At 39.0% G+C, this 27,362-nt stretch overlaps 1 protein-coding gene across 1 annotated transcript in view; it reads left to right on the top strand.

The window, feature by feature from the left end:
- The window catches only part of LOC122815439 (serine/threonine-protein kinase NLK2-like), a 448,006-nt gene that overhangs the window by 209,315 nt on the left and 211,329 nt on the right, over positions 1 to 27,362 (top strand). The window contains exons 2-3 of the mRNA XM_044087930.1: positions 18,251 to 18,380; positions 18,713 to 18,768. Of these exons, the coding sequence (XP_043943865.1) occupies positions 18,251 to 18,380; positions 18,713 to 18,768 (186 nt within the window). The remainder of the gene's footprint in view (positions 1 to 18,250; positions 18,381 to 18,712; positions 18,769 to 27,362) is intronic.

The following is a 27,362-nucleotide window of genomic DNA, read 5'->3' as shown; positions in this document are numbered from 1 at the left end:
CAAGGCCAAAAATCCACCTGTCATGTGTCTTGCCTAAAAGGCATATGGGCTCATCTATTACCAGAGATCCAAAGAAAGTGCAAATATAGGTAGATACAATGTATGCGCTCAACTCATAACAGCAAATTTCCAGAGAGTTTTTCAAACTTTTTAACCAGCTCACATGAGCAGCTAAATAACGTACTCAGAACTGGACGATCTAGTTTACACATGTACAACCAATCGCAGAGATCTAATTGAACAGCATCAGGCTTTAACGATGTTTACCTGTCAACAGTAGCTCAAAATTTATAACACAACTTTTAAAGCTCTTTAATCAGTCTTCAAATAAAGCATATTTTATTTTAGTGACTGTTCTTGAGTCTCTACTTGCACTGGTGAATAGAACGACAAATCAGTAAGAATGTTATTCTTTATTCCTGAAGATTAGTCGATTACCTGAATAAATTTTGAAAGAATGCTATATACAGCCACAGCCAGTATTAATTATGGATATATATATATATATATATATATATAAGCTTGTTCTATCTCCAGAAATCCTAGTAACATACAATTAGGGCATCAAATGCATCAACAAATATCTAACTCTTATCACACATACCAATATTCAAACTAAGCTTTTCAGGAGTCTTGCCTTAAAGATATATAACTTATCTATTTTCATAGATAGGCCTTTTTAACTGAAAAGGTCACTTATATGTAGAATAGGAGCTTTTTGCCTGTACTTTAGATGGGGCTCAAGGACAGCTTAACTTTTAAACCAAGTGTATTGCTTAGGTAGGCATCATTTAAATAATCTCCTGGCCTTTAGAACATGTTTTAAAGGAACATTACCACTGAGACCTTTTTCTCCATCTGCATGTAATTTAATTATCCACCTGGTCTCATGGGTCTCTGTAATGTTCCTTATATCATCTAAGCGCTGGCTGTTATATAGAAATTATGCACCCTAAATTTGAGCTTATGGTCAGTTGTAGTATGCTGTATATGTTTACTTAGCGCATTGATGTTGTCACCTGTTCTAATGCTATATTGGTGCTCCCTTATTCTGTCCCTGAGATGCCTTTTGGTCTTTCCCACATAAAATGATTCGCACATTGTGCTAAACAGATGAGATTTATAGTATTGCAATTCGCTTCTATTCTAAAGTGACATAAGAATATAAAACTACCTGTGTTTATTTATATATTGGCAGTAAGGACATTTACCTCATGGATGAGTGCTTGTGTCTGACTTCTTATGTTATAACCATGTTTCAATGGCATAGAACCCTTTTGACAGATGATTTATTCTTATAGCTAAAGTGAGGTTTATTTTCTACAACTTCCTTGATCTCATCATCACTGGTTAAAATAGTCCAGTGCTTTTGTATAATGTCAGTTATATCTTTTACATTGTTAATGTAAAACATACTTTACATTACTATTACTGCTGTCTTGTGTCCTGGCACTGGGTGCTGTATAACGTTTCTCTGAAAAATAAGGCTTTGTTGTAGTAGTTCTTAGGAAATGCACCTCTTCCATAACTTAAGTCACTAAGGCGTTATTATAGCCCCTCGCCACTAAATTGTCAGTACGTTTATCCGTTTCTTTATGGTATTCCTTTGGGTCTAGATTTAGCCTTGAAATCCTCAACCCCTGGCCCTTTACCCTATTTGAAAAGATGTATTTGGGGTGCATACTTCTACGATGTAGTAATTTATTACGGTAGCAAGGTTTCCTGTGTATTCCTGTATTCAATTTCCCATCTTTTATTTCAATATGTACATCTAAAAATCAATCATTTGTGAAGATGGTTTAATATCGAACTTAAGATAGGAAGTGGTATTTTGCATATATTCTTCAAATTGCTTGAACTACTACAGCAAAGCCTTATTTTTCAGAGAAACGTGATACAGCACCCAGTGCCAGGACACAGGACAGCAGTAATAGTAATGTAAAAATAAGTATGTTTTACACTAATAATGTAAAAGATATAACTGATATTATACAAAAGTATTAGAATATTTTAACCAGTGATGATAAGATCAAGGAATTTGTAGGAAATAAACCTCAGTTTAGAATGCAAGACTAAAAATTCGATCAAAAGTGTTCTATGCCTTCAAAACATAGTTGTAACACAATGTGATGAAGTCAGACGCAAGCACTCATCCATGAGGTAAATGTCCTTACTGCCAATATGTAAATAATACAGGTAGTTTTATATATCCTATCAGCAAGAAAGAATGTCACTTTAGAATAGAAGTGAATTGCAATACTATAAATCTCATTTGTTTAGCACAATGTGTGATGTGCGAATCATTTTATGTGGGAAAGGGGTCTATATTAGATTAACGAAGTTTCAGAACTTCGAATACCATAAGGTTGACACCATATGATCAAAGTTCTGAAACTTCGAAAATCTAAAAAAAAAAAAAATAATAACCCAAACAAACAAAAGTGCTTTAAGCAGGGGGGCAAGCCCCCCTGCACCCCCCGCTACTTAAATATACCAACTCCGAGATACTGCATAGGAAAGGGAAATCTTCCCTTTCCGCGCCATTCTCCATTAAAGTGCAATCTCGGATTTGGTATATTTAAGTAGCGGGGGGTAGGCAGCCACCCACGTGGGGGGTGAAGGGGGGCTTGCCTCCCTACTAAAACACTTTTAATTTTCTTTCCTTTTTTTTTTTTTTTAGATTTTCAAACTTTCAGAACTTCGATCATATGGTGTCGACCATATGGTATTCGAAGTGCTGAAACTTCATTAATCTAGTATAGACCCGTGGGAAAGACCAATAGGTATCTCAGGGACAGAATAAGGGAGCACCTATATAGTATTTTTTTTTATTTTTATTTATTTAACATTTGTTGACCGGGAAAGTCCGACTAGGTTCCACAGATCCTGTTTTCAGTGGAGGCCCGGGGAGAAACGCTCCAGAAGCATGTCTTTAGAATGTGGGAGGAAACCGGAGTACCCGGAGGAAACCCACGCGAACGCAGGGAGAACATGCAAACTCCACACAGAAGGCACCCCAGCCGAGAATCGAACCGGAGAACCTCTTGCTGTGAGGCGACAGCATTAACCGCTGCACCACTGCGCCGCCCAACAGGTGACAACACCAGTGCACTAAGTAAACATATACAGCATACTACAACCGACCATAAGTTGAAATTTATGGCTATAGAATTGCTATCTAACAGCCAGCATTTTGGTGATATAAGGAACATTACAGAGACCCATGAGATCAGGTGGATAATTAAATTGCATGCAGATGTTGAAAAAAGTCTCAATGGTAATGTTCCATTAAAACCTGTTCTAAAGGCCAGGAGTTTAAATGACACCTACCTAGCCAGTAAATTTGGTGTAAAAGTTAAGCTGTCCTTGAGACCCATCTAAAGTATAGGCAATAAGCCCCTATTCTACCTATAATTTAACCTTTTCAGTTAAAAAGGACCATCTATGAAAATAGATAAGTTATATATCTTTAAGGCAAGACTCCCGAAAGGCTTAGTTTGAATATTGGTAGTGTGTGATTAGCGTTTTATACTTTGTGATGTATTTGATGCCCTAATTGTATGTTACAAGGATTTATGAAGATAGAACAAGCTTATATGCTTTCAAGTTGGGTTCCCTGATGAGCTGATTTTCTATATTAGTATACTTGATTATATATGTGTATATATGTATATATAATTAATATTGGCTGTATATAGCTTTCTTTCAAAATTTATTTAGGAAATCGACTAATCTTCAGGAATAAAGAATAACATTCTTAACTGATTTTTCATTCTATTCACCAGTTGCAAGTAGAGATTCAATAACAGTCAGTAAAATAAAATGTTTTATTTGATGATTGATTAAAGAGCTTTAAAAGTTAGTGTTATAAATTTTAAGCCACTGTTGATAGGTAAACATCGTTAGAGCCTGATGCTATTCAATTAGATCTCTGTGATTGGTTGTACATCTGCAAGTTAGAACTTCCAGTTCTTGAGTATATTAGTTAGCCGCAGTTCTTAAGTATATTAGTTAGCCGCTCATATGAGCTGGTTAAAAAGTTTGAAAAGCTCTCTGGAAATTTGCTGTTATGAGTTGAGCACATACATTGTATCTGCCTACTTTGGATCTCTGGTAACAGATGAGCCCATATGCCTTTTAGGCAAGACTCATGATAAGTGGAATTTGGACCTTGGTATACGTGATTGGAGCCAGACATATAACTTTTAGGGATTAAAAATATCACCTTTTAACCAATCATAGATTAATGCTGGTGATTGGCTAATTTCTGGAAAATATAAACTTCCATTGGATCCCAGTTCCCTTCAACAAATGTGAGTTGAGACCCAGTGAATAGTCAACATAAAGAAACGTTATATTTGCTGATTAATGAAAAAAAGAGAACATTTTGAAAGCTATTACTATGAATGTAAGACCAGTAATGTTCTGCAAAAATAGAATATAATGCTGCTGTCCTTCTTAGAATCTCATATATACTTCTTACATGCTTGACAGGTGTACTTTTGACAGTGACATATTTGATTGTTTTTGGTATACATTTAATAATAGTCAAAAATAGCATTTTTTTAATAAATGATTATTTTAGATGATTAAACAGTTTCATATTAAGATTAGATTTCACTGTAATTTTTTTAACACATATAACCACTGATTTATGAGAGGCGGCATTAAAATTCATGAAAAGAACATTTCATTCCTGCCATTAAAAGTGGTTCTAGTTTTGTTTGTAAGAGGCAGATTGAATTTGTTCACTAAAATGGTTAAAACACTTTGAGCTTATATGGTGCCCACGTAACTGGCCAATTCTATGGAGAGAAGACCTCCTATTGGCCATTCCCCTCTGTTAGCTCCAATTAAATTAGAGTATAATGTAGTAGATCTGGAGTGAGCTAAGGAAGTGTTCCTTCTCTTAAAATTGTTTAAAACTTTTAATACCCTGGGAATGGGTTTAAATATGTGATATACCCCACTATTAGTTCTCAACAATAGTAGATGAGAACAAAGCCGTTCAATGAAACAATGAAGTGACTTTCTTGTATTGGTTCTTCATTTGTTTCTACAATTTTTATTGACAATTTATCATTCTAAGGCCATTAATATAATGGTGTAGAGTATTATGCTTACAAGTTTCTTACGCATACTTGTAAGATGATTTTAAATAAAAACAGCAGATAGATCACTTGAGTGTATGCTGTTGTATTCTATTGTGGTTTCTATCTGTAAGCGGATTAATTTGGACCATATTTATGCGTCTCTGCACGTGTTTGAGTACACAGAGAATAGAAATGCTAGATTCCATCAACAGCAGATGATATGAAGTATAAAAGGAAAGCTTTGCTTGTAAGACGCAGAGTGAATTTATTTACTAAAATGGTTAAAAAACTTTGAGCTTATTTGATGTCCATGTCATTGGTCAATTTTACAGAGAAAAGACTTCCTATAGGCAGTTCTACACTGTTAGCTCCAATTAAATCAGAGCATAATGTAGTAGACCTGGAACGAGCTACGGATGTGCTTTTCTCTCTCAAAAATTGTTTAAAACTCTACTACACTGGAAATGGGTTTAAGAATGTGGTATATATAACTATTAGCTTCCAACAATAGTAGATGATAGTGAAGCCATCCAATGAAGTAATGGAAGTGACCTTTCATTGGTTCTTCATTTGCTTCTACTGTTTCTATTGGCAGTCTGTCACCTTTAAGGCCAGTAAAAGAATGGTGTAGAGTATTATGCTTGCAAGTTATCTATGCTCGCTTGTAGGATGATTTCAAACAGAAATAGTATTTTATGCATATTGATATAAATAGTAGATAGGCTACTTGAGCTTATTCTATTTTTGGCTTGTGGCTTTGAAGTGGAGTCGTCTGAACCATATTCATGCTACTTTATATGTGTTCAAGCACATGGAGAATATAAATGCTAGATTCCATCAACAGCAGATGACAGCAAGCCAACTAATGGATGTTTGAAGTAACCTTTCATTGGCTCTTAGCTAGATTTTACTGTTTTCATTGGTCGTTCACTATCTCAGGACTACTATCACAGAAGTATAAAGTATTATGCGAGCTGTTTATACTCAGTTGTACGATATTTTTTAAAACAAAAATTTACCTAGAATAACAAAATAAGTAGATGCGTTTTATGATCTGTTTTTTAGAGCTGCTCTTTAATATTTAATGTTAATATATATTAATATATTATGATAATTATTATAATATTAATAATATTTCATATTTAATATTTGTTGTTATGGAGCTTATCTGTGTCTATTTGAATATTGGTATGAGTTTTTGTTTTGTGATTGGATGTCCGAGTCTCTCTGCAATTTTAGATATGGTCAAAATAATGCATAATTATAGGACATATAACCAATCATGATAGTGATGTTGCCATTTTCCGATTGGATATTACAGTTTTTAAGTGATTCTGATAGGATAACATGCATTTTATAAAGTTATAGGTGGATTTACTATGTACTGTTAATTTTAAATTGATATTTTGATTAATTCTTGTTTTTGAGTGGATTTTAATTAATTAATTAATTAATTAATTAATTAATTAATTAATTTATTTATTTATTTGCATCTGTATACTGGGATGGTCCAGCTGGGCCAGAAGTGCCCATGTTCAGTGGAGCCCCGGGGAGATAAGCTCCATATATAAAGACATTTCACATACATTACAGAATTTACATTAATAAAGACATTTAGTAATTATGTAGTACATATATATATATATATATATATATGTATATATATATATATATATGTATATATATATATATATATATATATGTATGTATATATATATATATATATATATATATATATATATGTATGTATATAAAAGGTTGTTTGTTGGTGCTTTTAAATGGCCTAATGAAGCAACTCAGTGTTGTGAAAGCGTTTACTGAATAATAAAAGCTTTAACCTGGCCATGTGTCAGCTCGCTAGTGTTTATTATTTCTTAACAGTGATAGTATTTACAATTATATTGATATTTGACCTCTGTCAGTGAGTATTTGTTAGAACTGTAAGGTGATAACTTCTCAAGCCACACCCACTAGGAGTTAAAGGTACACACCCACTGGGGCTGTATTGGAGGGAATGAGTTAAGTGCTTTGGTTAGGGTAACCCCCCCATCTTTCCATCTGTCATGCCGTAGTTGGGTACTCATCCATATGGGATTCAGCCGTCTTGCCCTTTGGACCACAGATAGTAACTTTATGTCAGTTAGCTACTTTTTGATGCCATCACTTGGATTTTTTAGTAGGCACTTTGCAGATATCCTGGACTTTACTAAAGTCATGTCTTGTATGAAGTAAAGTATTGCCGCAATTATTTAGGGATGATGGGAAGACGGTGTGCCACTCAATGAATGCTATGATTGGAAGTCTGTATCTTCTTCTTTGAAGGTATTTGTGTTTTTTAGAAACTTGTCAGAATCGTGAAGTAGACGATAAAAGGAAGCTCACTGAGCACTGGTGGCAGGGTCACTCCTGTGACCTATGGTAATTCCAGAATTTCTTTGCAACCCTTGTGTGTAATGTTAGTGTGTGTTCTGTAACTGATCCTTCTGTCCTATTGGGTGATTTATAAAAGGACCCTCCTTGATGGGTTGTTTACACTGTCTCGCCACCCCAGTGTGCGAGTAGCCTATTTACCCAACCCCTTTAGAGTTCTCTGTATGCCAGGCAAGAGTATATTAGTATTTAGCAATGGGAATGCCAGGCCTTCAGTATTTAGTCTCTTGCAGGATAAGTGCATTTAAGTAAATGACATGTGACATCTAGTTTTGCATCATCACTGGTCTGAGCATAGGGCATACTGAAAACAAAAATGCTAAAATCTGATCTGGGGAGAAGATGAACCTAACTGTATGACCAATCCAAGAGGGTCCTCTTGTAGATCAGATGATGTTCCAGGAATATGTCTGTTATTTCTTAAAACTGTTGGTGGGATGGACCAAACTCCTTGTACCTCAGAAAGATGTTGCTTAAGTATTCCAGGACTGTATGGACCAGATAGCCATTGTAAAATATGGTACTTGATCTCCCCAAGCCGCAAACCAAGTAATATTTTTGCCATATTGGTGCAGGTGTGGGTGGGAATCTGTGTGCCCATTCACTCTGATCTCCTAAAGCATTTCTTGTTAATTGCCAGCATTTTCTGGTACTTTGGGGAAGTTGTCTTCAGGTTCTCAAAGAGACCCTAATGTTCAAACATTTGCTTCTATTTCTGTTTTTTAACTTATTGATCTTATCTTCAAGTAGGACCTAGATCCATTGAAAAGTATCCATGGAGATGTTTAGGTGCTTGAGAGTTGCCTTTTGGCAGGCTCTGAATTGCGTGCGTTTTTTTAAGAGATAGATTGTCATTGCAAAATTTCTCCCGTGTCTGCTCACACTTTGAAAACCTCTGTTAAATGGGGAATGGCGTGACTGATCTTCAGTTCCCTGAGGTTACTAAAGATGTTAAATGCCTTCTGCAGAAGTTAGACTGCTGCTTTATGTTCTTCAATTGATAAGTTAAAGGATCAGAAATAACTTATGTATTTGAAGTGACGAAGACTAAACTTCCCCATTACCAGCCCAATTGTTTCACAACTCCTAATAGAATCTGCGTTACTATGATATAAGACCATTTTTTGTTAGTGTCATCTAAGTGGCTAGATTCTTGAATTTATTAAAAAATAGCAAATACAGCTGCACTGCTTTGGGTTTATGCTACTGTCTTGGAAACTGCTCATTGCAGCCCCAACGTGTGTACCCTTCTTGTTTCATTTCTGTGAAAATTGGAATTGAGTGGGGTAAACTCTTTCTTTCTCAGACCTTAGTTTGCACGTGGCTTACATAGTGTATACATGGCTGCACAATGGTGAGACCCTGTTCCTGTCTGTTCATAAACACCAGATTAAGTACTAAGAACTGTCTTGTGAGAAGGGTTCTTTATAAGATGTCAAAGTCCCACAACTTGCATCTGCCCAAACTTGTCCAGCTGTTAAGTTCATGGTTGCAGTTATGGTTTTCCAGTTATGTGCAACTGTCCCCATCAGTTACACACCCCCTTTCTCGGCCATTAGATATTGGCTGTCGTCCTGAATAAAAAACAGACCTTTATACAAGACCTGCTCCGATTATACGACATTTATGGCCTTCATTGTGACAGACAGTGTCTCTGTTACTTTTTTTAATGTTCTAAAGGGCTATATCACTATATCACCTCTTGTTTATGTACTTTGTCTATAATAAAATGCATTTCTTGGCATGATGTATTGCAAACAAAGATCTCTCTTTACCATGTTTCTGTTACTGCAGTAATATCAAGGCATTTGTGTCCCAACAGTGACTATAGTTCTGGTAAGCTGTGTTTGTGTTCTTTAGTACTTATTACTTAAATATTCCTGTTTGTTTTATCTAACCATAGATTGCGTTTGTTTTATTTTATTTTATTTATTAATGCTTAGTAACTGCATAGCTGAGATGATCCCTTGAATTCACTCCATTCATGACCAGTGAAGACCTGACTGTATACAATGTAAGGGGGTGTGTAGGATAGTCACATGATATAATGCATTCACATAAGTAGTGAATGTATTAATTTAAAATAAAAATATGTGCAAAATGAGCAGTTCATTAATTTGCATGATAGTTGGGATTATTGCATGGCATGAATATGATACAATATATATTTGCATCACTTGTGCTGTTTATGCTCTTGTTTGCCAAATCTTTCTTGGAAGGTACAGTCCAAAGTGAACTGAAATAAACAGTCATGGTTCCTATTCATAAATGTAGGTTTTCCAGTGTCCTAGATAATTGATGTCTATATTACATGAACGAGCGATCAAAATGTCAAGTACAACATGCTCGACATACTTTGATTGCTCGATCATGTCATCGAAATCCAAAAAGACTGAAAAAAACAAAATCGAAAGATTTTGTTTGTCCCACTCCAAACATACATAGTTTCATAGTTTAGTACTAGGCTATCTGCCCTGAGGCATTTGCAAGCCTAGCCCTAGAGATGTGGCTTTCGCCACCCCATGTAGTGGTACTAAGGTGTATAGAATAAATTTAGAATACTGTGCCTTTGTCTAGTAGTGACACATTGAAGACCCCCTTACTTATTAAAATTAGTTTACTGTGCCTCTGTTAAGTAGTGATACAGGGGTGACCCCCCAGGGTAAACCTACGATCTCCCATCCACTCATCAAGATTTCTCTTGAAAAGAGTCAGTGAGGGGCTCTGCCTAACATGGACTGGGATTTTGTTCCAGAGTATGGGAAGCCTCTGAGTTATGAATCTGTCCCTCCAGCATGTTCTATTCATGTTTGTGCTGAGGTTTAAATCTTTGGCTCTCGTGGTTCTTATGGATTTTGATTTTTTGAGGTGGAGCATGTCCATCAATTCCTGGTTGGACATGGCCTTGTATGTCAGGCACAGATCACCTCTGAGCAGGCGGTATGCTACTGAATAGAGCTGGAGTTTCTTTAGCCTGGCAGCATATGACATATGTTGGAAACCCTTGATCCTCTTGGTGAAGTACTTCTGGGGTCTCTCCAGCTGTTGTAAGTGCCTGGTGAGGTACATACCAAATGGGGCATTGTACTCAATCATGGGCCTGATAAGGGAGGAGTACAGGGGTACGATGAACTCCTTTGATCTGGATGTGAACCCCTTCATGATAAGGTGGGCAAGGTAGAAAGGCTTTCTAACCACTTTGGCAACGTGGGTGTCAAATGAGAGGTCACTATCAACTTGGGTCCCCAGGTCTCTGATTACTTTTTCGGTACTCAGTGGGTTACTGTCTATGTGATAATTTGTGGGTATTTTGTTTTTCCCAAAGGGGATGACTATACATTTCTTGGCATTCAGTTTAAGGCCGTGATTCTGGCACCAGTTGTCCATTTCGGTGAGGCCTTTCTGTAGGATGTATGTGTCAGCTGGTGTATCGACTATGGCGCCTAGTTTGCAGTCATCTGCGAACTTTGTCAGCCACAACCCTCCCATGTTTGCTTTCACATCTGAGAAGTAAATGCCGAACAAGAGGGGTCCCAGGACAGAGCCCTGTGGGACACCACTTGTGACTGGCTTTGAGTCTGACATGGCTCCCGCAATCTTGACTTTATGGGTTCTGTTCTTTAGCCAGTTTGCAACCCATCTTGTGACATATGGATTTACTTTTAAGCTGTTTAGCTTTTCTATGATCCCCGAGTGGGGTATTGTGTCGAAGGCTTTAGCCAAGTCCAGGTAGGCTGTATGGACTGCCTTGCCCTCATCAATGGCTCTAGTGACTGTTTCAAAAAGTCAACCAGGTTCAAAAGGCAGGATCTGCCTTTACAAAGCTGAACTGGGTGGGATCAAGTGTCTGTAGGTCCCCAATGTCGTTGTTTATGAGTTCCATAATAATTCTTTCCATAGCTTTGCAAACCAGGCTGGTCAAGCTTATGGGGCGGTAGTTCCCAGGGTCTGTAGTGGAGCCTCCCTTGTGGAGTGGTACCACTGTTGCTGTACGCCAGTGTTCAGGTACATATCCTGTAGTAAGGCTAAGGTTAAATAACATTTTTATATGCGGGTTTAGCTCCTCTTGGAGTTCACGTATCACGCAGCCGGGGATACCATCAGGTCCCATAGATGCTGTGTTTTTTGCTTTGTTGAGGGCGGTTCTCACCTGGACATCAGAGATGACAGGGAGGTTACAGTCAGCTGGGATGAGTATTTCTTCTTTTGGAGGTGAGGGAGGGGAGAAGTTTGCACTGAACCTGTCTGCCAGAATGTTGGCAATATCTGTGGGTTTACTAAATTTTTTGTCGTTGTGTACTAACTCTGAGCATATCTGAGTGTTTCCGCCCAGGTTTCTAACATAACTGAAGAATGCCTTGTGGTTATCTTTAGTGTCCTTGGCGATTTTTCTCTCAAAGTTGGCCTTCGATATTTTTATGAGAGAACGTAGCTTTCTACTAGTGCTGATCAGAGATGCCTTCCCTTTATGGGATTTTGCTCTGTCTTGCAGTAGCTTCCTTCTTTTGTTATACAATTTGTTTATGGCTGGAGTCCACCAGACAGGACGCTTTCCTTTGGTGGAGAGGGTCTTGGTTTTATTTGGGATTGCATGATCCATGCATTCTTGGAGATGTCCGTAGAAAGCATTTGTGTAGGATTCAGCATTGTGGGATGTGGTTTCCATTGGCCCTGAGGGCTTAAATGATATCATCTCAGTCTTGAGAAGTGTAAAGTCGGCTTTTGAGAAGTTTCTCACTGTAGTCTTTTGTGCTGGGGGTGGAGGTGGTAAATGTATATCCAGGGTGATTAGTTTGTGGTCAGATCTCACCAGTGAGGGCAATACTTCCGGTGTGGAGCATTTTGTCCCCATGTCTGTGATGATCAGGTCTAGTATTATCCCCCCTTGTGGGAGAGGTGACTAGCTGTTCCATTGCATTTGAGTTTATGAATTCCAGGAACCTTTGGGCTAGGGTGTTATGGCTAGAATAGTGCACCCAGTCTATGTTAGGGTAGTTGAAGTCTCCCAGTATGATGGTATTTGGTGAGACATTCATATCTTCCAATGTCTTCAGGAAGGCTGAGTGGGGTTCTTGAGATTGGGAGGGTGGTCTGTAACATGCAACCAGTTTTGCCTACGGCTAGCTGCACCTGGATGCTCTCCGATGCTTCGTGAGTTGCCACTAACCTAGAGGTGTGGGTATCCTTGATGAATATGGACGCTCCCCCTCCCTCTGTGGTTCTGCCCGGGTTCTGGGGCCGAAAAGCATGATACGAGGTAAAGCCTGGTAGCGCTGGGGTGCTCTCAGGAGCCTTGAACCAGGTCTCGGTTACAGCGCAGACATCGATGTTCTCCATACTGAGGAGTGCTTCGAGAGCCTGCATCTTGAGATTTAGACTTCTGGCGTTGAGCAGCATTACCCTTAATTTTTTTCCATTTTTGTTTTCTAAGGAGGTGGGTTCGTCTTTTGAGCCTTGCCTAAAAAAGGCACTATGGGGGTGGCAAGAGCCTTAGCCAATATCCGAAAACCCAATGGTGACTGGTGCAAGCCGTCCCTTGCGAAGCAGCATGGCTTGTCCAGCATGTCATCCCAAGCAGACAGACATTGGATCCCCCTAGAATGACACCAGTAATTGAGCCAATTATTAAAGCTGATCATCTTGTCTTTGTATTGTGGCATCATTCTTGGTGAGGGCAGGATTCTGCTCAGGGTCAGGGTCATACCAGCCTGGGCTACATAATCAGAGAGCTCCTCAATGTATCTTTTCATGTAGTTCAAGGAGGTACGTCTCAGGTCATTCACGTCGGCATGGACAATGATGGAGTCATATTTGTACGTGCTTTTGAGTGACCTGAGTGCATGTGTTATATGGCGGATCCTAGCCCCCGATAGGCAGCTTACCGTTACCCTCTCCTTGCTCAGCCTGGTAAGTGGGAAGTCAGTGTGTCTGACTATAGAGTCACCTATCACTAGTGTATCAGGCATAGTGTTTGGCCTTAAGGGTTGTGATTTATTGACACACCGATTTATTGAAGTATGTATTGCATGTGTTATGTTTTGAGGTGGTGGATTTTTGGGTGTCTGCTTTGGGAGCCTCTGTTGTTTTGGTAAGTTTTTTAATAGAGCCGAGTATGTTTTTGTGTTATTATGTGCTTGATTTGCAGTTGGGGTAGGTCTATGTGTGACTGGGTTTGTTGTGTGTGTGGTTACCTTCTCCTCCTGTCTGGTCTTGCCAGTCCTGAGTTGAGAGAGTTCAGCCTCCAATTTGGCTATATAGTTGCATCTCTCACATGTATTTGTGTTTGTTGGGAGGAGGAGAGGGTTGTCTGTGTACATGAGACAATTATAGCATTGTCTCAAGATTCCCAGATTAACCAGCTGAGCAGGAGAAGATGCTAGCAATCTACCACTCGACATGCTAGAATATTATAAGAGAGTGCTGTGCCTTTAAGGGAAGTGGTTGGGGTGGTAGGTGGATGTAGTGCTACTTGAGTTTGAGAGTGCTTGCTTAGAAGAGTAGCTTAGAGAACAAGTGCTATGCTTATAATATAACGAGTAGACTGGTTATTCTAAGAGTAGAGCTTTCTAAGGGAAAATTTGAAGAGCAGACTTGCTTAACCGGCACTGCGCTATGCGCCCAATCGCGCAAAGCCGCGCTAATGCGGATTTTAAACAGGGAACTTGAAAAGAGCTAGAAATGGTCCAAAACAACCAATTACTACAGCTCTTGTGCTGAGGTCACTTCCTTCAGGGACAGATAGGTTGCTCAAGGCTCCCCACTCCCACTGGTGAGCAAAGAAACTTCCTTCTTATCCAAGTAAGGTAATGGACAACACAGAAACTACACCACAGCCCAGAATACAGCAAAGCCTGTAAACTGGTCTAAACTAGTCGAGGAGAGGCGGGAAAACAAGGATTATTTTTTTGTTTTTTTTGTTTTTAGATAGAAAACACTCAGAAATACAGAAGGCAGCAATAAATCAGTTACACAGGCTAGCACACTTTAGTGGGCAGCCTCAATAGTTAAATTAAACAAACAAACACAGATTTTTGAATAATTTTCGACCAGGTAAACTTTTAAGTGCAGATACTATAAAATGCAGCAAACAGTTAAAAAAACAGTATAAGCTTTTTTAAAATAAGCAAGAGAAGGTATTCCAAGTAAAAAACAGAAAAAAATACTTAAATCTGGAAAGTAGTCGCTTTTCTCAGTTCTCTGTAGCTAGGACCACGTGGAGCTGTCTCTGAGTAGTATAGCCAGAAAAAAACGCTCTCACAGTGCAGACATATACAACCAGTTCATACAAACCCCTACATTCTTACATCACTCAAACACCTACACAAACACACATACTTTTAAAACAAAGTGGGGGGGATGTGCCCCCCTACACCCCCCAATTAAATATACCAACTCCAAGATCGCTGTACATTGGGGAAAGGGCAATTTCCCGGTAATCGCTTGCATGATTACCGGGAAATTGTCCTTTCCCCAATGTACAGCGATCTTGGAGTTGGTATATTAAATAAAGCGGCCTCTTATGAAGCCATTCTTGGCAGTGTAGTGTGTTTACGTCACACACTACACTCACCAGGCAAGCCTACCAAAACATTTCGGAACTCCAAATTTCAACATTTGGCAGTTGCGATTACATGAACGGTCGATCAAAGTATGCAGAGTATCTTGTACTCGACATTTTGATTGCTCGGTCATGTAATATAGACCCGATAATTGTAGGCCTGGCACATGCCTCTCATCCTGCAGACACTGAAAATGGGGAAAAAGGCCCATAAAAAGTAAGTACATCCAGCTAAAAAACAGGTAATCTAATTATAAAATGTGAGCGCCAAATAACACATGACTCGTCCCACTTCCAGTAGAAAGCCTGTGTTTAAAAACAGAGTGATATAAATGATGGGAAAAGTAAGCCCAGTGTCAGAGTCAGTGAAGTGTATTGTAAAATTTTATGACACAAGGTCATTTGTTTTTGCATCGGAAAAAGGGAGCGGTGGAACATGTATGTCTTCTTTCTTTAAATTATTGCTATCCTACTAGTATGTTGGTTATGTAGTGTTGTTTTCGATATACTAGACCACTTCAAAAGTTACAATTATTGAGGGAGATTAAGTAACTTGTGTGAAGGGGTAAATCAAGCTTGAAAATAGGGACATGCCTCTCAAAACAGGGGCATCGTGCACAGGAGTAAATCGGGCCTGAAAATAGGAACATTCTTCCAAAATAGGGACAGTTGAGAGGTCTGCCATGGCAGGCAGCCTGATCTGTATGCATGTTCAGAAAAGGTATGAAAAGGTTATTGAGTGAGCTGAAAAAGCTATGAAAGATTAAGCCCTACATGATATTCATCAGAATGTTGCTTGGTGAAGGGAAGTAATTTGTGTCCTAAGGTGAATTTCCAATCTGAAGGCAGCGATAGGCTGTTGTTGCTTGGCTGTTTGGCCAATGAGCATACTTCTGCATTCTGTTTGGTTGTGCTTCACAGAGCATCATATCGGTTCAGCTTCTGTATATTCTGTTACTAGACTTACCCTTATTACCGAGTCTTCTTCATCAAGGGAAATGGAAATTATTTTTGCAGCAAAGGTTAAAGCTGATGATTAATTAACTGCTTAACTAACTGCTTTGTGAGAGGAAATAACTTGCTTGGTATCCTGGGTGAATTCCCAGTCCTCAGGCAATGAGAAAACTGTTATTGATTGGCTGTTTGGCCTCTTAGTTTGCTTTTTAAATTGTTGAGATTACTATGCCTCTGAGTGCAGTCTCACTGGGCTGCACATTACTGAGTTTTGTGTAGTACGTTCTATAGACTCAAGTTACTGAAACTGAATTTAGACCATAGACTTGGTGTCCTTACTTTATATGTCCACATACTAAATGTCAGGAATGATCCACCTAAGCAGTTGCTGTTGTCAACACTGAGTTGCACTTGTTGCTCTCTTTCTGCCTTGCCTAAACACCCTGTAAGTGTGTTATTCTGCCTTGATTAAATCCCTGCAAGTGTGTTATTTACAACAAACATTGCTATTGATCAGTTATTATAGCATCTTGCACTTCACTTCGTTTCAGGTATCAATTGACTAAGGTACTAGCTGTATATTTTATGGACTTGACACTATAAGAACCAGGTCCACTTGACTGATATGGAAGACTTGTATCCCTTTTGTTGCCAGCTGCATAGCACTTGATGATATTAGGTGGTGTGGGAACTGCCTGTTGTGTAGTGTGGGAGCTGCCTGTTATTCAGTATCATTGAACTTTCTAATAACGACACATTATACAATCTGTGAGAGGTGTAAGTATGTACACATGAATGCCACCCTCTCATCTAGAGTCTGTGAGCACCATACAACACCACATACTCCTGTATGAAAACACCAAACTAACATGTACTGAGGCTGTCAAGAAGGCACTTCCCAAGCCTCCTAGAATCCAAAAGGTAAAGTCTTAACAGACCTAATAACACATCACCAACCTCACAGATTCCAGATAGTCACAAGGTTGCAGACTAGAAGCCTTCCACTGCCATTGTATTTGTGAGCAGTAATAAAATGTATTGGTAATCAGTGACTCTATAATCAGGTACATGACAAAAGGAGAAGAGAGGGTGACCATTGTCTCACTTGAGCCAGGATTCACAGTGTTACACTGGCCAGCCTTGCCAGAGCATTCTCCATTCTTGCCCTCCCCCAACCAGTAATAGTCCCTGTCTGGTAGGACATTTTGTCCTGTGGGAGAGAGGGTAGATTCTATGAAATAATTGATAGTTTTGAGTGTTACTGAGTCAAAAACAGTATAAAAAGGTACTTCTTTATGTAGGTCCTTGAATATATATACACAGTAAGTCCTGTTGTGGCATTGCTAGTCCTCATTTACCCACAAAAGCCATGAATTACCCACTGGGCAAACATCATCAAACTAAGGAAATACAGTGGAATACACAGTCCAAAGTGATGCATTATTAACATCCAGTATATTTAATTAAAATACTACTTTGCCTTGATTTTTTATTTTAAGTAAATGAGTGGTTTTGATGTAGTTTTTCAGCTGTAACTTGTCATTGTGAATAACGATGATCGGTCACATTGGGCACGAGCATAGCGAATGCTGTAGTACTTGTGTGTGCTTGGGAGAAGTGCAGCCTGTGGTACTATTTTTTTTTTTGCCAAGTGTACTGTGGAGAAACTTCTTTACTAATCAGGATTGCTTTGTGCTACCTTTGATTGTGGTATATCTACTGGCACTATGTTAAAGTCTAGAAGTCAGAATTTTGGCACTTCATTTGGTTCCCCCAAGAATCCCCGACTCCTAACTCTCACACATGACAAACATCTGGTCTTCTGCACAATATTCACACAATGCATCACCATTACAGCTGGAAGCCTCCCTCGTCTTTTGGGTGGATTTGCCCTTCACATCTGCATTATTTACATATGCCACCTTCATTCTCACCTGGCTGTGGGGAAAACTGAAACATCTGATAAGGCTGTCAACATTAAAAGGCAGTAACAGAGATCTCGGTCATCCCATTAAACACTGTGAAAGAAGACTGGGGAGCAGTAACCTCAGTGAGTGAAGCAGAAAGAGACGTGAGTTCTGATGTTCGTGTTTGAATGGAGGTGGGGGAAATGTAGAAGAAGGGAGGGTAGAAAATGTTGGGAGATTTAGCTGTACTGTAGGCTGACACAACATAGAAGTAATGAGATAATGTTATCTTGGTTTCTAATTGCCAGGTCGGTGACAGATCCTCGGGATGGGAAACGTGTAGCCTTGAAGAAGATGCCGAATGTCTTCCAGAACTTAGTCTCGAGCAAACGGGTTTTCCGGGAATTAAAGATGCTATGTTTCTTCAAGCATGATAATGTGAGTCATCACCAGAAAGCTCACTAACGTTTTGATAGTTTACATAACAGATCTTATGTTAAGCCCTTAATGTACAGATTAAAAGAAAGATGTATTCTGTTGATGACTTTGGCTGTATCAAAGTATTTTTTTTTCCTTTTTTTTAACCACTTCTGTATGGACTGATTGAGAGGATTGTTTGATTAGTGGGCTTTGACCCTGTTTTTTGATAAGCTATTTTTGAAGGATTGCATTAAGTAAAACTGATTTGACTGGCATATACATTTATGCAGCAGTAGAGGAATTGCGGATGTTTTATAATTAATGCTTATTTTCTGTTTTGTATCTTTTAGGTACTGTCTGCGCTTGACATTCTACAGCCCCCTCAGATCGAGTGCTTTGAGGAAATGTATTCCTTTTTTACAGAAGTGAAAAACTATGTTTGCCTGACCTGCTTCTTGCAATGTGCAACACTGTAAATGCTTTTCTTATGCAAGTTTAATTTAATGCATGTAGGCAGCACAGATGGATGGCTGGATCTATGGTTTGTAGCACTTTCTGTTGTGGCAGTAGTTTTTATGGAACTGTTACTAGGTACGTTGCAAACAGTAAAAAAGGCATTTACTCATCGGGCTGAGTAAAGTAATAAATTACATCAGGCAGACTAAACTTACTGTTTCAGTTACTGGCTGATGCCCACTATTTAGAGTAACGGGGGCATACCTCTCAACCTGTTAACACAAGAAATCTGGGAGGGACAAAGGTAAAAAATAGGGACTTTTTAAATATTGCACTTGTGAACTTAGAAAGTTGATAGAGTAACGATTTTGCATTACCATGAATTTTCTGAAGTGTATGTAGTCTGAAACTCAAGTGTCTGCCATTATATTCTGACTTCGGTCCTCAGTGACTTGCCAAAAACAAACAACCAGTATTTTATGAAGAACAGGCAAAAAATATGAGGCAAAAATCTGGGCATTTTGCAAAAATCTATATAGTCAAAAGGTATGCATGGGGGTACAGGTGACTATTTTGGCACTCGGTGGGATGCAGTGCAGAAAATGAATACTTAGTAGGTCAATAGTCTGTCACAAATCTTTATTTATTAATTTTGTTGCCAGAGTGTGGTAGTTTGATCTGTTTTTTTTGTTGCCATGACCCAAGCTAAAGGCAGAAAGGGACAATGCAGAACTACCGAGTAAACCTATTGCCTGTAGGCTGACACAACATGTAGTCTTAAGTCTTGAACGTCATTACATACCTACATTTCATTTGTTTTATTAAGCAAGGTAGGGTAGATGGACTGGAGCACAATGGCCATTTTTTTGGGCATACCGTAGTTACATTAAGCACAAAAATACATATCTGAATCGTAGTATAGAAGAAAAAATACAGGCCACCACGATAATGATCACCAATGTTTAGAACGGTTATTTTAATGGATAATACCCTGGTAAACAAACTAAAATAAATAAATAGATAAATGAGAATGTGAATTTGAATATCTCCAGTAGCTGATATGATTTACCAATCCAGTTCAAACAGATCGTTTAGTATTTCTAAACTGTCTGTCCAAAGTGAGCACAAAAGCTTTTGATTTAAAGTAGCAGGGAGTTTGTGTAATATGGGCTGAGTTCTAACAGTATTGTGGAGTAAATTCCAGATTACAGCACTATGACTGCATTAATACACAGCATGTGCAGATTGCACAGCAATACATTTATTTTATTTATTTATGGAGTCCAGAACCCTTTTGCAGCTGCAGCCTGTTATGTTATAGCAAGACAAACCAAATACGTACAGAATACCTCTCAAGTGTACCTCATTACGAGGAACGTACCTCATCTGGGGTCTTAAAAAGTTCATGTTCCTCGTAGTTTCACATTGAAAGGGTCCATCACACATTCAGTGTTAGGTATTTTTTAAGTTGAAATCAGTGGTAAATAGAAATGAATCATATTAATTAATTAAAGATCTTTATAAGTAAAACAAGTGTATTTTAACCACCATATGACCTTCCTAGTTGAAGTTGTTAGTAAGCCATTAGGATGTGTTCCACATTTTGCCCATTTGTTGCACATTATGAGGGCTAGTGTTCCTCATTTTGGAGGTGGAAGGCTGAAAGCTAATAGTGTGCAACTCCAGACATTTTTAGTCACAAGCCATGGAGTAGGAGGAAATCTAGCCAAGCCTTAGACATTACTATAGTTTGGTTGCAGTTTGCACAAGAAGGTAATGTAGGAAAACAACCCTGCTTTCGGCTGCTGTAGAAGTTATAAACTGGTACAGATGTGGCCTTAATGCCTAGACATGCACATTAACTGACTTGACTATGAAACAACATCCATTATCATATTTGCACTGTTACATCAGACCCAGTCTTTGTTCAAACTCTAAAGAACCACCTGATAAGAAAGCCAGGTGAAGGTTAGTGATTAGTTATCTGATTGCGCTTGGTTCACAAGCTTCACTGAGGGATAAATACTGTATATATAATAATAAATGAATGTTTACATGTAAATTAGGTCCTGAATCCATCAGTATTTTAAAGTATTATTTTGTAAATGTGTACTACAAGCTAACCACTGTAACTCTGTATACTGATATGCTGTATTTCCCTTGGTATAAAATTATTTCTGTTAATGTGGTTGCATTTAACCTGTGTTTCTTTCTGAACTCCTCTGCGCGAGTTGTTGCTGAAAGTGGGTTTGGTTAGGTCCAGAACCCATACTTTGTCATCAAAACATAAGTCTAAAAATAAATAAATGTAAAACAAGGGGCAACCATGTCTAAATTAGAATTTGTGTCATTGCAGTTCTACATTCTGGTCTTATTAGCAGGAAGTACTCTACACAAATTTAGATGAGGTTTTACAGCTTAGCGGGGCTGTTTGAAAGCCATGTCCTAACGGTTACAGAAATAAAAAAGCTGCATCAGCAGTTGTCCAGCTCATAGAAATTGATTTAGATTGTGTGCCTTCAGAGAGTCTGTTGTATATTCTGTTTGCTATAACTGTGTTGACTTCACGCACAGGCATTCTCTGACATTTTTTTTTCTGTCAGCCGCCTCTCCCCATCCTTGCACCCCCAGTGTTTCCCTAGTTATGGGTTGCCATCTTTGTGAGGGGCTCTGCTGGTGTTGTCAAAGATTAGGACCAAAAAAAAGTAAACACATACAGACTGTTTGCCCTCTCTCTCTCTCTCTCTCTATATATATATATATATATATATTTTTTTTTGGCAAATGATTTGTTGCCATAATGTTTTATACTGTAACATTCGAAATAACCTTTTCTGTCATGGTCTTTGTCCTGTTGAGTAGCAATTGGAATATAGTAAATGGCAAACATGAATGCATTGCTGTAACTGTGACCTCCGGTATTAGTTAGTGGCAGTGGACACATGTTCTAATAGACACAACTGTGTTGTGTGTCTCAGGTTCATATGCCAGTTCTGGCAGTGACTATAGACCACATTGTTGATAGTGCCATTGCAAAGTATGCAAGATGAAGTTTTCTGAAAGAGCGAAATACTTGCATATACATAAAAGTACACCTGTTCATTACAGGAAGCTTACAGACAAATACCGACAAATTCCAAAATCATCTTTCTGGTAGGCAGTGATGAAATTCAAACCCAGATCTTCATCAACACAATCGGGACCAGAGTGTTCATTTTGGTGGCGGGTGTGACTTACCTGAGTACTGTCTAGACCAGGGCTGTCAACCTTTTTTCCATCACTGGCACTTACCATTCAGTTCAGGGGCGACTTACCATACTTGGCAAAGTTTGGGGGGGGGGGGGTGGCACGTTAACATGTCCAACATGTATATGTCCATTTAAAATCGTTTGTTGCAGGACATACCAAGGGCTAGATAAAATGCTTTGGAGGGCAGGATAATTTCCCTAGGGCCACTTGCTGGACACACCTGGTCTAGACTGAATCAGTGTTGAGCAGCAGAGGTTTGAGATTCATCTCGGGCGTGAATAGTAAAAAAAATGCATATGTATATCAGTGCAGTAGTAAGGTTGATTCCTATGCTGTTACTGTAACGCCAAACCTAAGTAGTACTGGTATGTCTACATTGATGACCTTGAGTTATTGTGTTATTCAGAGCATTCATGCATTAATTTTTTTATATTATTGTGTGTTATTTTTTGTAGCACTCTTACTCCCGGGCATCTGATTACCACCTTGGTTTATCACTTCAAATGCCAAGGGCTTGCCTGATGTACTGACTTGCCCCGGATGATGTTTTTTTTTGCAGATCAGCAGACAGGTGTGTATGGGCATGGACATACCTTGCACAGTGGTGGCATTTTGAGGGACAATTGCATTTTTCTTTGTAGAGTGGTAGGGATTGATGATTGTGTTGTTTAACATCTTCCAACTTAGTGAACTGCACATACATTAACAATTACTGCATTCTGCAACCACTACCACAATTTTTGTGTAGTAAACACAACCCTAGACTCTCCTCAGCCACAGATATAGAGCAGTCTTCTGTGGTGTGAGTATTCATTTTCCAACTGGCTTTCCAATAATTTTATTAGTGATTAAGGCATCCGAATTCAAACAGTCCCTGAACTTTATTTTTTAGGCAGAAGTGCTCTCCACTTCAGATTTTTTGGAATACATTTGGCTAGTGGTCATTCAATGCTAGAATCACTTGGGAAAGCATAAAGCCCAATGTTAGAAGTAATTTTAAGTTTTTTTGAGAAGAGTAGGGAAGGCTGCCATTCACATGATCTGTTCCGTCAGTCTTGTGTACACAAACATTCCTTATTAGGGGACAACGCGATGTACAGCTCATGGTACTGAACTTTAATTGAATAACAACCTTTAGTGCAAAGTTCCATTTGCATAAATGATTTGAATAAGTCCCATTTACCAGGACAAAGCTTTGCTGGTCTGTCAGAAAATGGACGCTTAGGTGTGTAGTGGTTCTAGTCTGGATAAAAGAGATTAAATTATTACATCTGTGGACATCTTGCGGTAAGTATTTTGAGTGGACTTCAGACATTTATTTATCATTTTTTAATACAAGTACTTGTTTATTACCGTTAAGTGGTACACTGCTTTATTGCTTATTGTTACTCCTCAAAAATTGACTGACACTAATGTCTTTCCCCATGTATTATCACAACATGTACTGTGATTTGGTAACCCCAAATTCTAAACTTTAGAGGAATACATTGTCTGTCATTCTGAGTTCAGCTGTCCTAAGAGTGGTCGTCTTCTCCTTTTTGTTTGAAATGCTCCATAGTGACCCGCTCCTATAGCTATAGCATTCCAGAGTGATAAACTAAGCACTTCCTGACTTTAGACTGTATGCCTTCTGGCTCAGAATGCAATAACTGACTTGTCACTGCGGACTTCTTACAGGCCTTTTTTGGATTACTTTTTAGATAAGTAATGATTTTTTTTGTCTGTTAGTTTACGTGTGTGTGTGTGTGTGTGTGTGTGTGTGTGTGTGTGTGTGTGTGTGTGTGTGTGAGATGATATTACTTTTTTCTTATCTGTCATTGGATATGTGTCCCAGAGACTGCCCCTCCTGTGGAACAGGCTTCCCACCCATGTGAAGCTGAGTTTGTCTATTATCTAATTTAAACACAACCTAGACCACTGGATGGGGACTAGGAAATTTATACCAAGCATGGCGCCCATGTCCCCTTATGGACAGAGGTAGCTTATAAATGCTTGCCCCTCAATGCCCTGTTTGTTACAGGAATGTCATTGTTCTTTCTGGAAAACTTGGTTAGGCTTAGAAAGGTCCCCCCCTGGTTCATTAGCCTAGTAACAGTCTGTGAATCTATGAATTAAGGCCACTGAGATACAGGCTTGATAAAAAGGCACTGTATACTAGAACAAGTACAAACATTTATTTTTACAGTACATCACTAGTGTGATAAACTAATTGCAGCCCACATGTACATGTAAGTGGCTGTTTTTCACTGTGGGAAGGTCAAACAGGCTAAAAAGGGGACACTAATAAGTGAGCAGTCAATCTGTGGAGCCGTCACAGATTGTGCCTCATGCAGATGAAGCTGGGATGATACTATTTAGGTCAGCCAAGGGCAAGGAACAGGACTTGGAGAAGTATGCCAGAATTCTCAAGCTTTTCACTAAAGAACTTTCTCCATACCAGAGGAACAAAGTATGAGCCTTCCTAAATGAAATTAAAATGATCATGTGACATCACCATACTGGACATAAATCACTCCATGGCAGAAAGTAGACCACATCCTGCATGTTGTTATAGGTTAATTAAACAGTCTTGATTCCCCTTTATGCACATACCATATTGAGATTTCAGGTTCATTTTGGCTTCCATGGAGAGTGGTTTACAGGAGAAAATAATTACAGTGCACATAGAAAATTTATGAAATAATAATGAGGACTCAGGAAGTGAAATATAGAAACAGGCTGAAGATTATGATCTGCTATTCTAGCCAGTACTGGAGGACTGGGACTATTTTTTTCTGGTGTATGAAGTCCTACTCACTGGTTTCCCGTGTTGTTTCACTGTAGCATACTAGAAGTAGCATGCCAACACTTAAATGTCCAAGAGTGTGATTCCTGAAACCCTTGTTTGTGGCACAAACCATTTGCCCTATGTTTATGACAAGTGTAAGAGGTATTGTAGAAGATCTGCATGCCAGTTTGGTAGGTTAAGGAGGGTGTACAAGGCACCCTTAACTATATGTAATAGGTGGAGGTGCAAGTTAGACAGAACTTCCTTTAGCAAAAGGTCTTGTGCTGTTCACCTAAAAAGCCATTATATAGATCCCTAATTAATAGTTTTTGTGCCTCCCACCAGACTAACATTGTTTGGAGATGCTTAACACCTGTGATGTACTCAATGTCCTGCTTTTGTTGCAGCTTCTTAGATGCTCAGTGAAGGGCAGCCTGTCACTAGACTCATCCACTTCCACTGTACAGCCATCCAGGCACTGTCCACTGGGCTTTTAGTGTTGCACCCCCTGCACTGACCTCTATAACATTGTAGTGTCCCAGAAAAGACTATAACTTGTTTAGTGACAGAGTAGCATATGCTTGCAGCTCATTGCCATCGCAAGTAAGCAGGCTTAATGTATCATGAACGTTTTAAAAGTCTTTGGATTTATATATTGAGAATATAAAACTTGACGGCTATTGATAATTTAAATAAGACCTGAGTGCTTACTCTCAGCGCACAGTAATTGCAAACATCACTTTGTATGAATGAAAAGGATGAATTTCCTTAATTACTGTGTGCAGTTTTTTTCCCAGAATGCAACAGATTCCTGACCCTGAATCTCTCAACTGCTATGGTTTAGGCATAGCACTAGGATTTTGGCCCTCAGATTTACAAATCAGACTTCTTTATGGGTGCATACCATGTTAAATAAATAAACTAAGCACATACAAACATTTATTATTACAATTTGTATAGGACCTAGTATTTAAAAACTTTCTTTTGTAAAAGAAAAAGATAGGAAAGTTCACTTCTTTCTGACCCTGTGTTGTGATTTTTAAAGGGCAGTGGTATGATTTTTAGTGTTTAATGCCTGGAAGTACATTGGTATGCTTGCCCCACCCCACCCTCTCCATAAACTGAAGCTTGAATGCTTTTCCTTTTTCATTGTTTTGTGGAAGTAAAAAAAATCACTGAACATCAGAGTTGTACATTCACTTTTCCTTGATATATGAAAAGTACAGTAAAATCTTGAGTGGGCGGCCACGGTGGTGCAGTGGTTAGCATTGCTGCCTCACAGCAAGAGGTTCTACGGTTTGATCCTCGGCTGGGGTGCCTTCTGTGCGGAGTCTGCATGTCCTCCCTGTGGTTGCGTGGGTTTCCTCCGGGTGCTCCGGTTTCCTCCAACATCCTAAAGACATGCTGTAGGTGGATTGGACACTCTAAATTGGCCCTAGGTGTGAGTGCGTGCATGTGTGTGCCTTCTGTGGAAGGTTGGGTGCCGGGCTGGCAACTCAACACTGTAAAACTCCACTGCCAATCATGAGTGGACAGGTGATCCGCTGTGGCGACCCCTAACTGGGAAAAGCCGAAAGAAGAAGAAGAAGAAGACACTAAAATCTTGAGAACAGTACCTTTTCAGCATTATCACTTTGCTTTTCTTGCATTCTGGTGAAAACTAGCTTAAGAGGCTGGTATCATTACCGGGTAAATCATGGTTATGAGTATGACCATGTACTTTATGACAAGCAGTATTGAAACAGGTTAGTGTGGGAGAGAGATTGGATGTATGAGAGATGGCAGTTTTGCATCATGAAGTGAAGTTAGTGCTTTGTGAAAATGGGTGGAGAATTGCATTTGTTACTGGAATATGTTCAGAGACTGTTTCCCCTCTTATCTAATATATGTGAGCTGTGACTCTCTCTGTGATTGGCCACTTCAAGGCTGTAGTATATGTAGAGGTAGCTGCTAAAAATTAGGCAGCAAGATTCGTCAGGAATATTTGTTCTGATTTTAGTGCGATTTCTGGGTACAGAACCAGGAGTAACACGTGGTCTATATATGGTTGATATGATAGCATGGCAGCGTATGACAGAATGAGGTAAATTGAATTTGCAGTTAGCAGCAGAGGTAACTGTGAATGCTAGGCCTGCAGCTGACTTTATTAACAGTAGTGTTTTTTTTTATTCAGTAACTTTCATATTTCTGGCTGGAATGATGCCAAGATAGTTTTCTGTTATGACCTCCAGCAGAGAAAGGAGTTGCCTGCTAAGTTTATTTATAATGGGTAGTTAGTGTTTCGTTGTTAGGCTTGTTCTTTGAGTTAGGCACAAGTTAAAGTGAGGTAAGCCAAGATCCTGTAACATACAGGTTAGTCTGTCATCTGGCAGCATTACAACGCTCTTCAGTGCGACTAGTATTCATAACGGTGTCACTCACATAGAGCAGTGTGTTAAAGGAGCAGGCTACAGGCAGTATGTGCACAGAAGGAATGAAGTCTAGTGACAGTCTGTAGTCTTATAAGACCCCGCACAAGGCAACTTGGA

This window comes from Protopterus annectens, chromosome 11.part0 (assembly GCF_019279795.1).
Source record: "Protopterus annectens isolate FY-2018-M chromosome 11.part0, PAN1.0, whole genome shotgun sequence".
Classification (NCBI taxonomy): domain Eukaryota; kingdom Metazoa; phylum Chordata; order Ceratodontiformes; family Protopteridae; genus Protopterus; species Protopterus annectens.
This window is presented reverse-complemented; position numbering and strand designations above follow the sequence as displayed.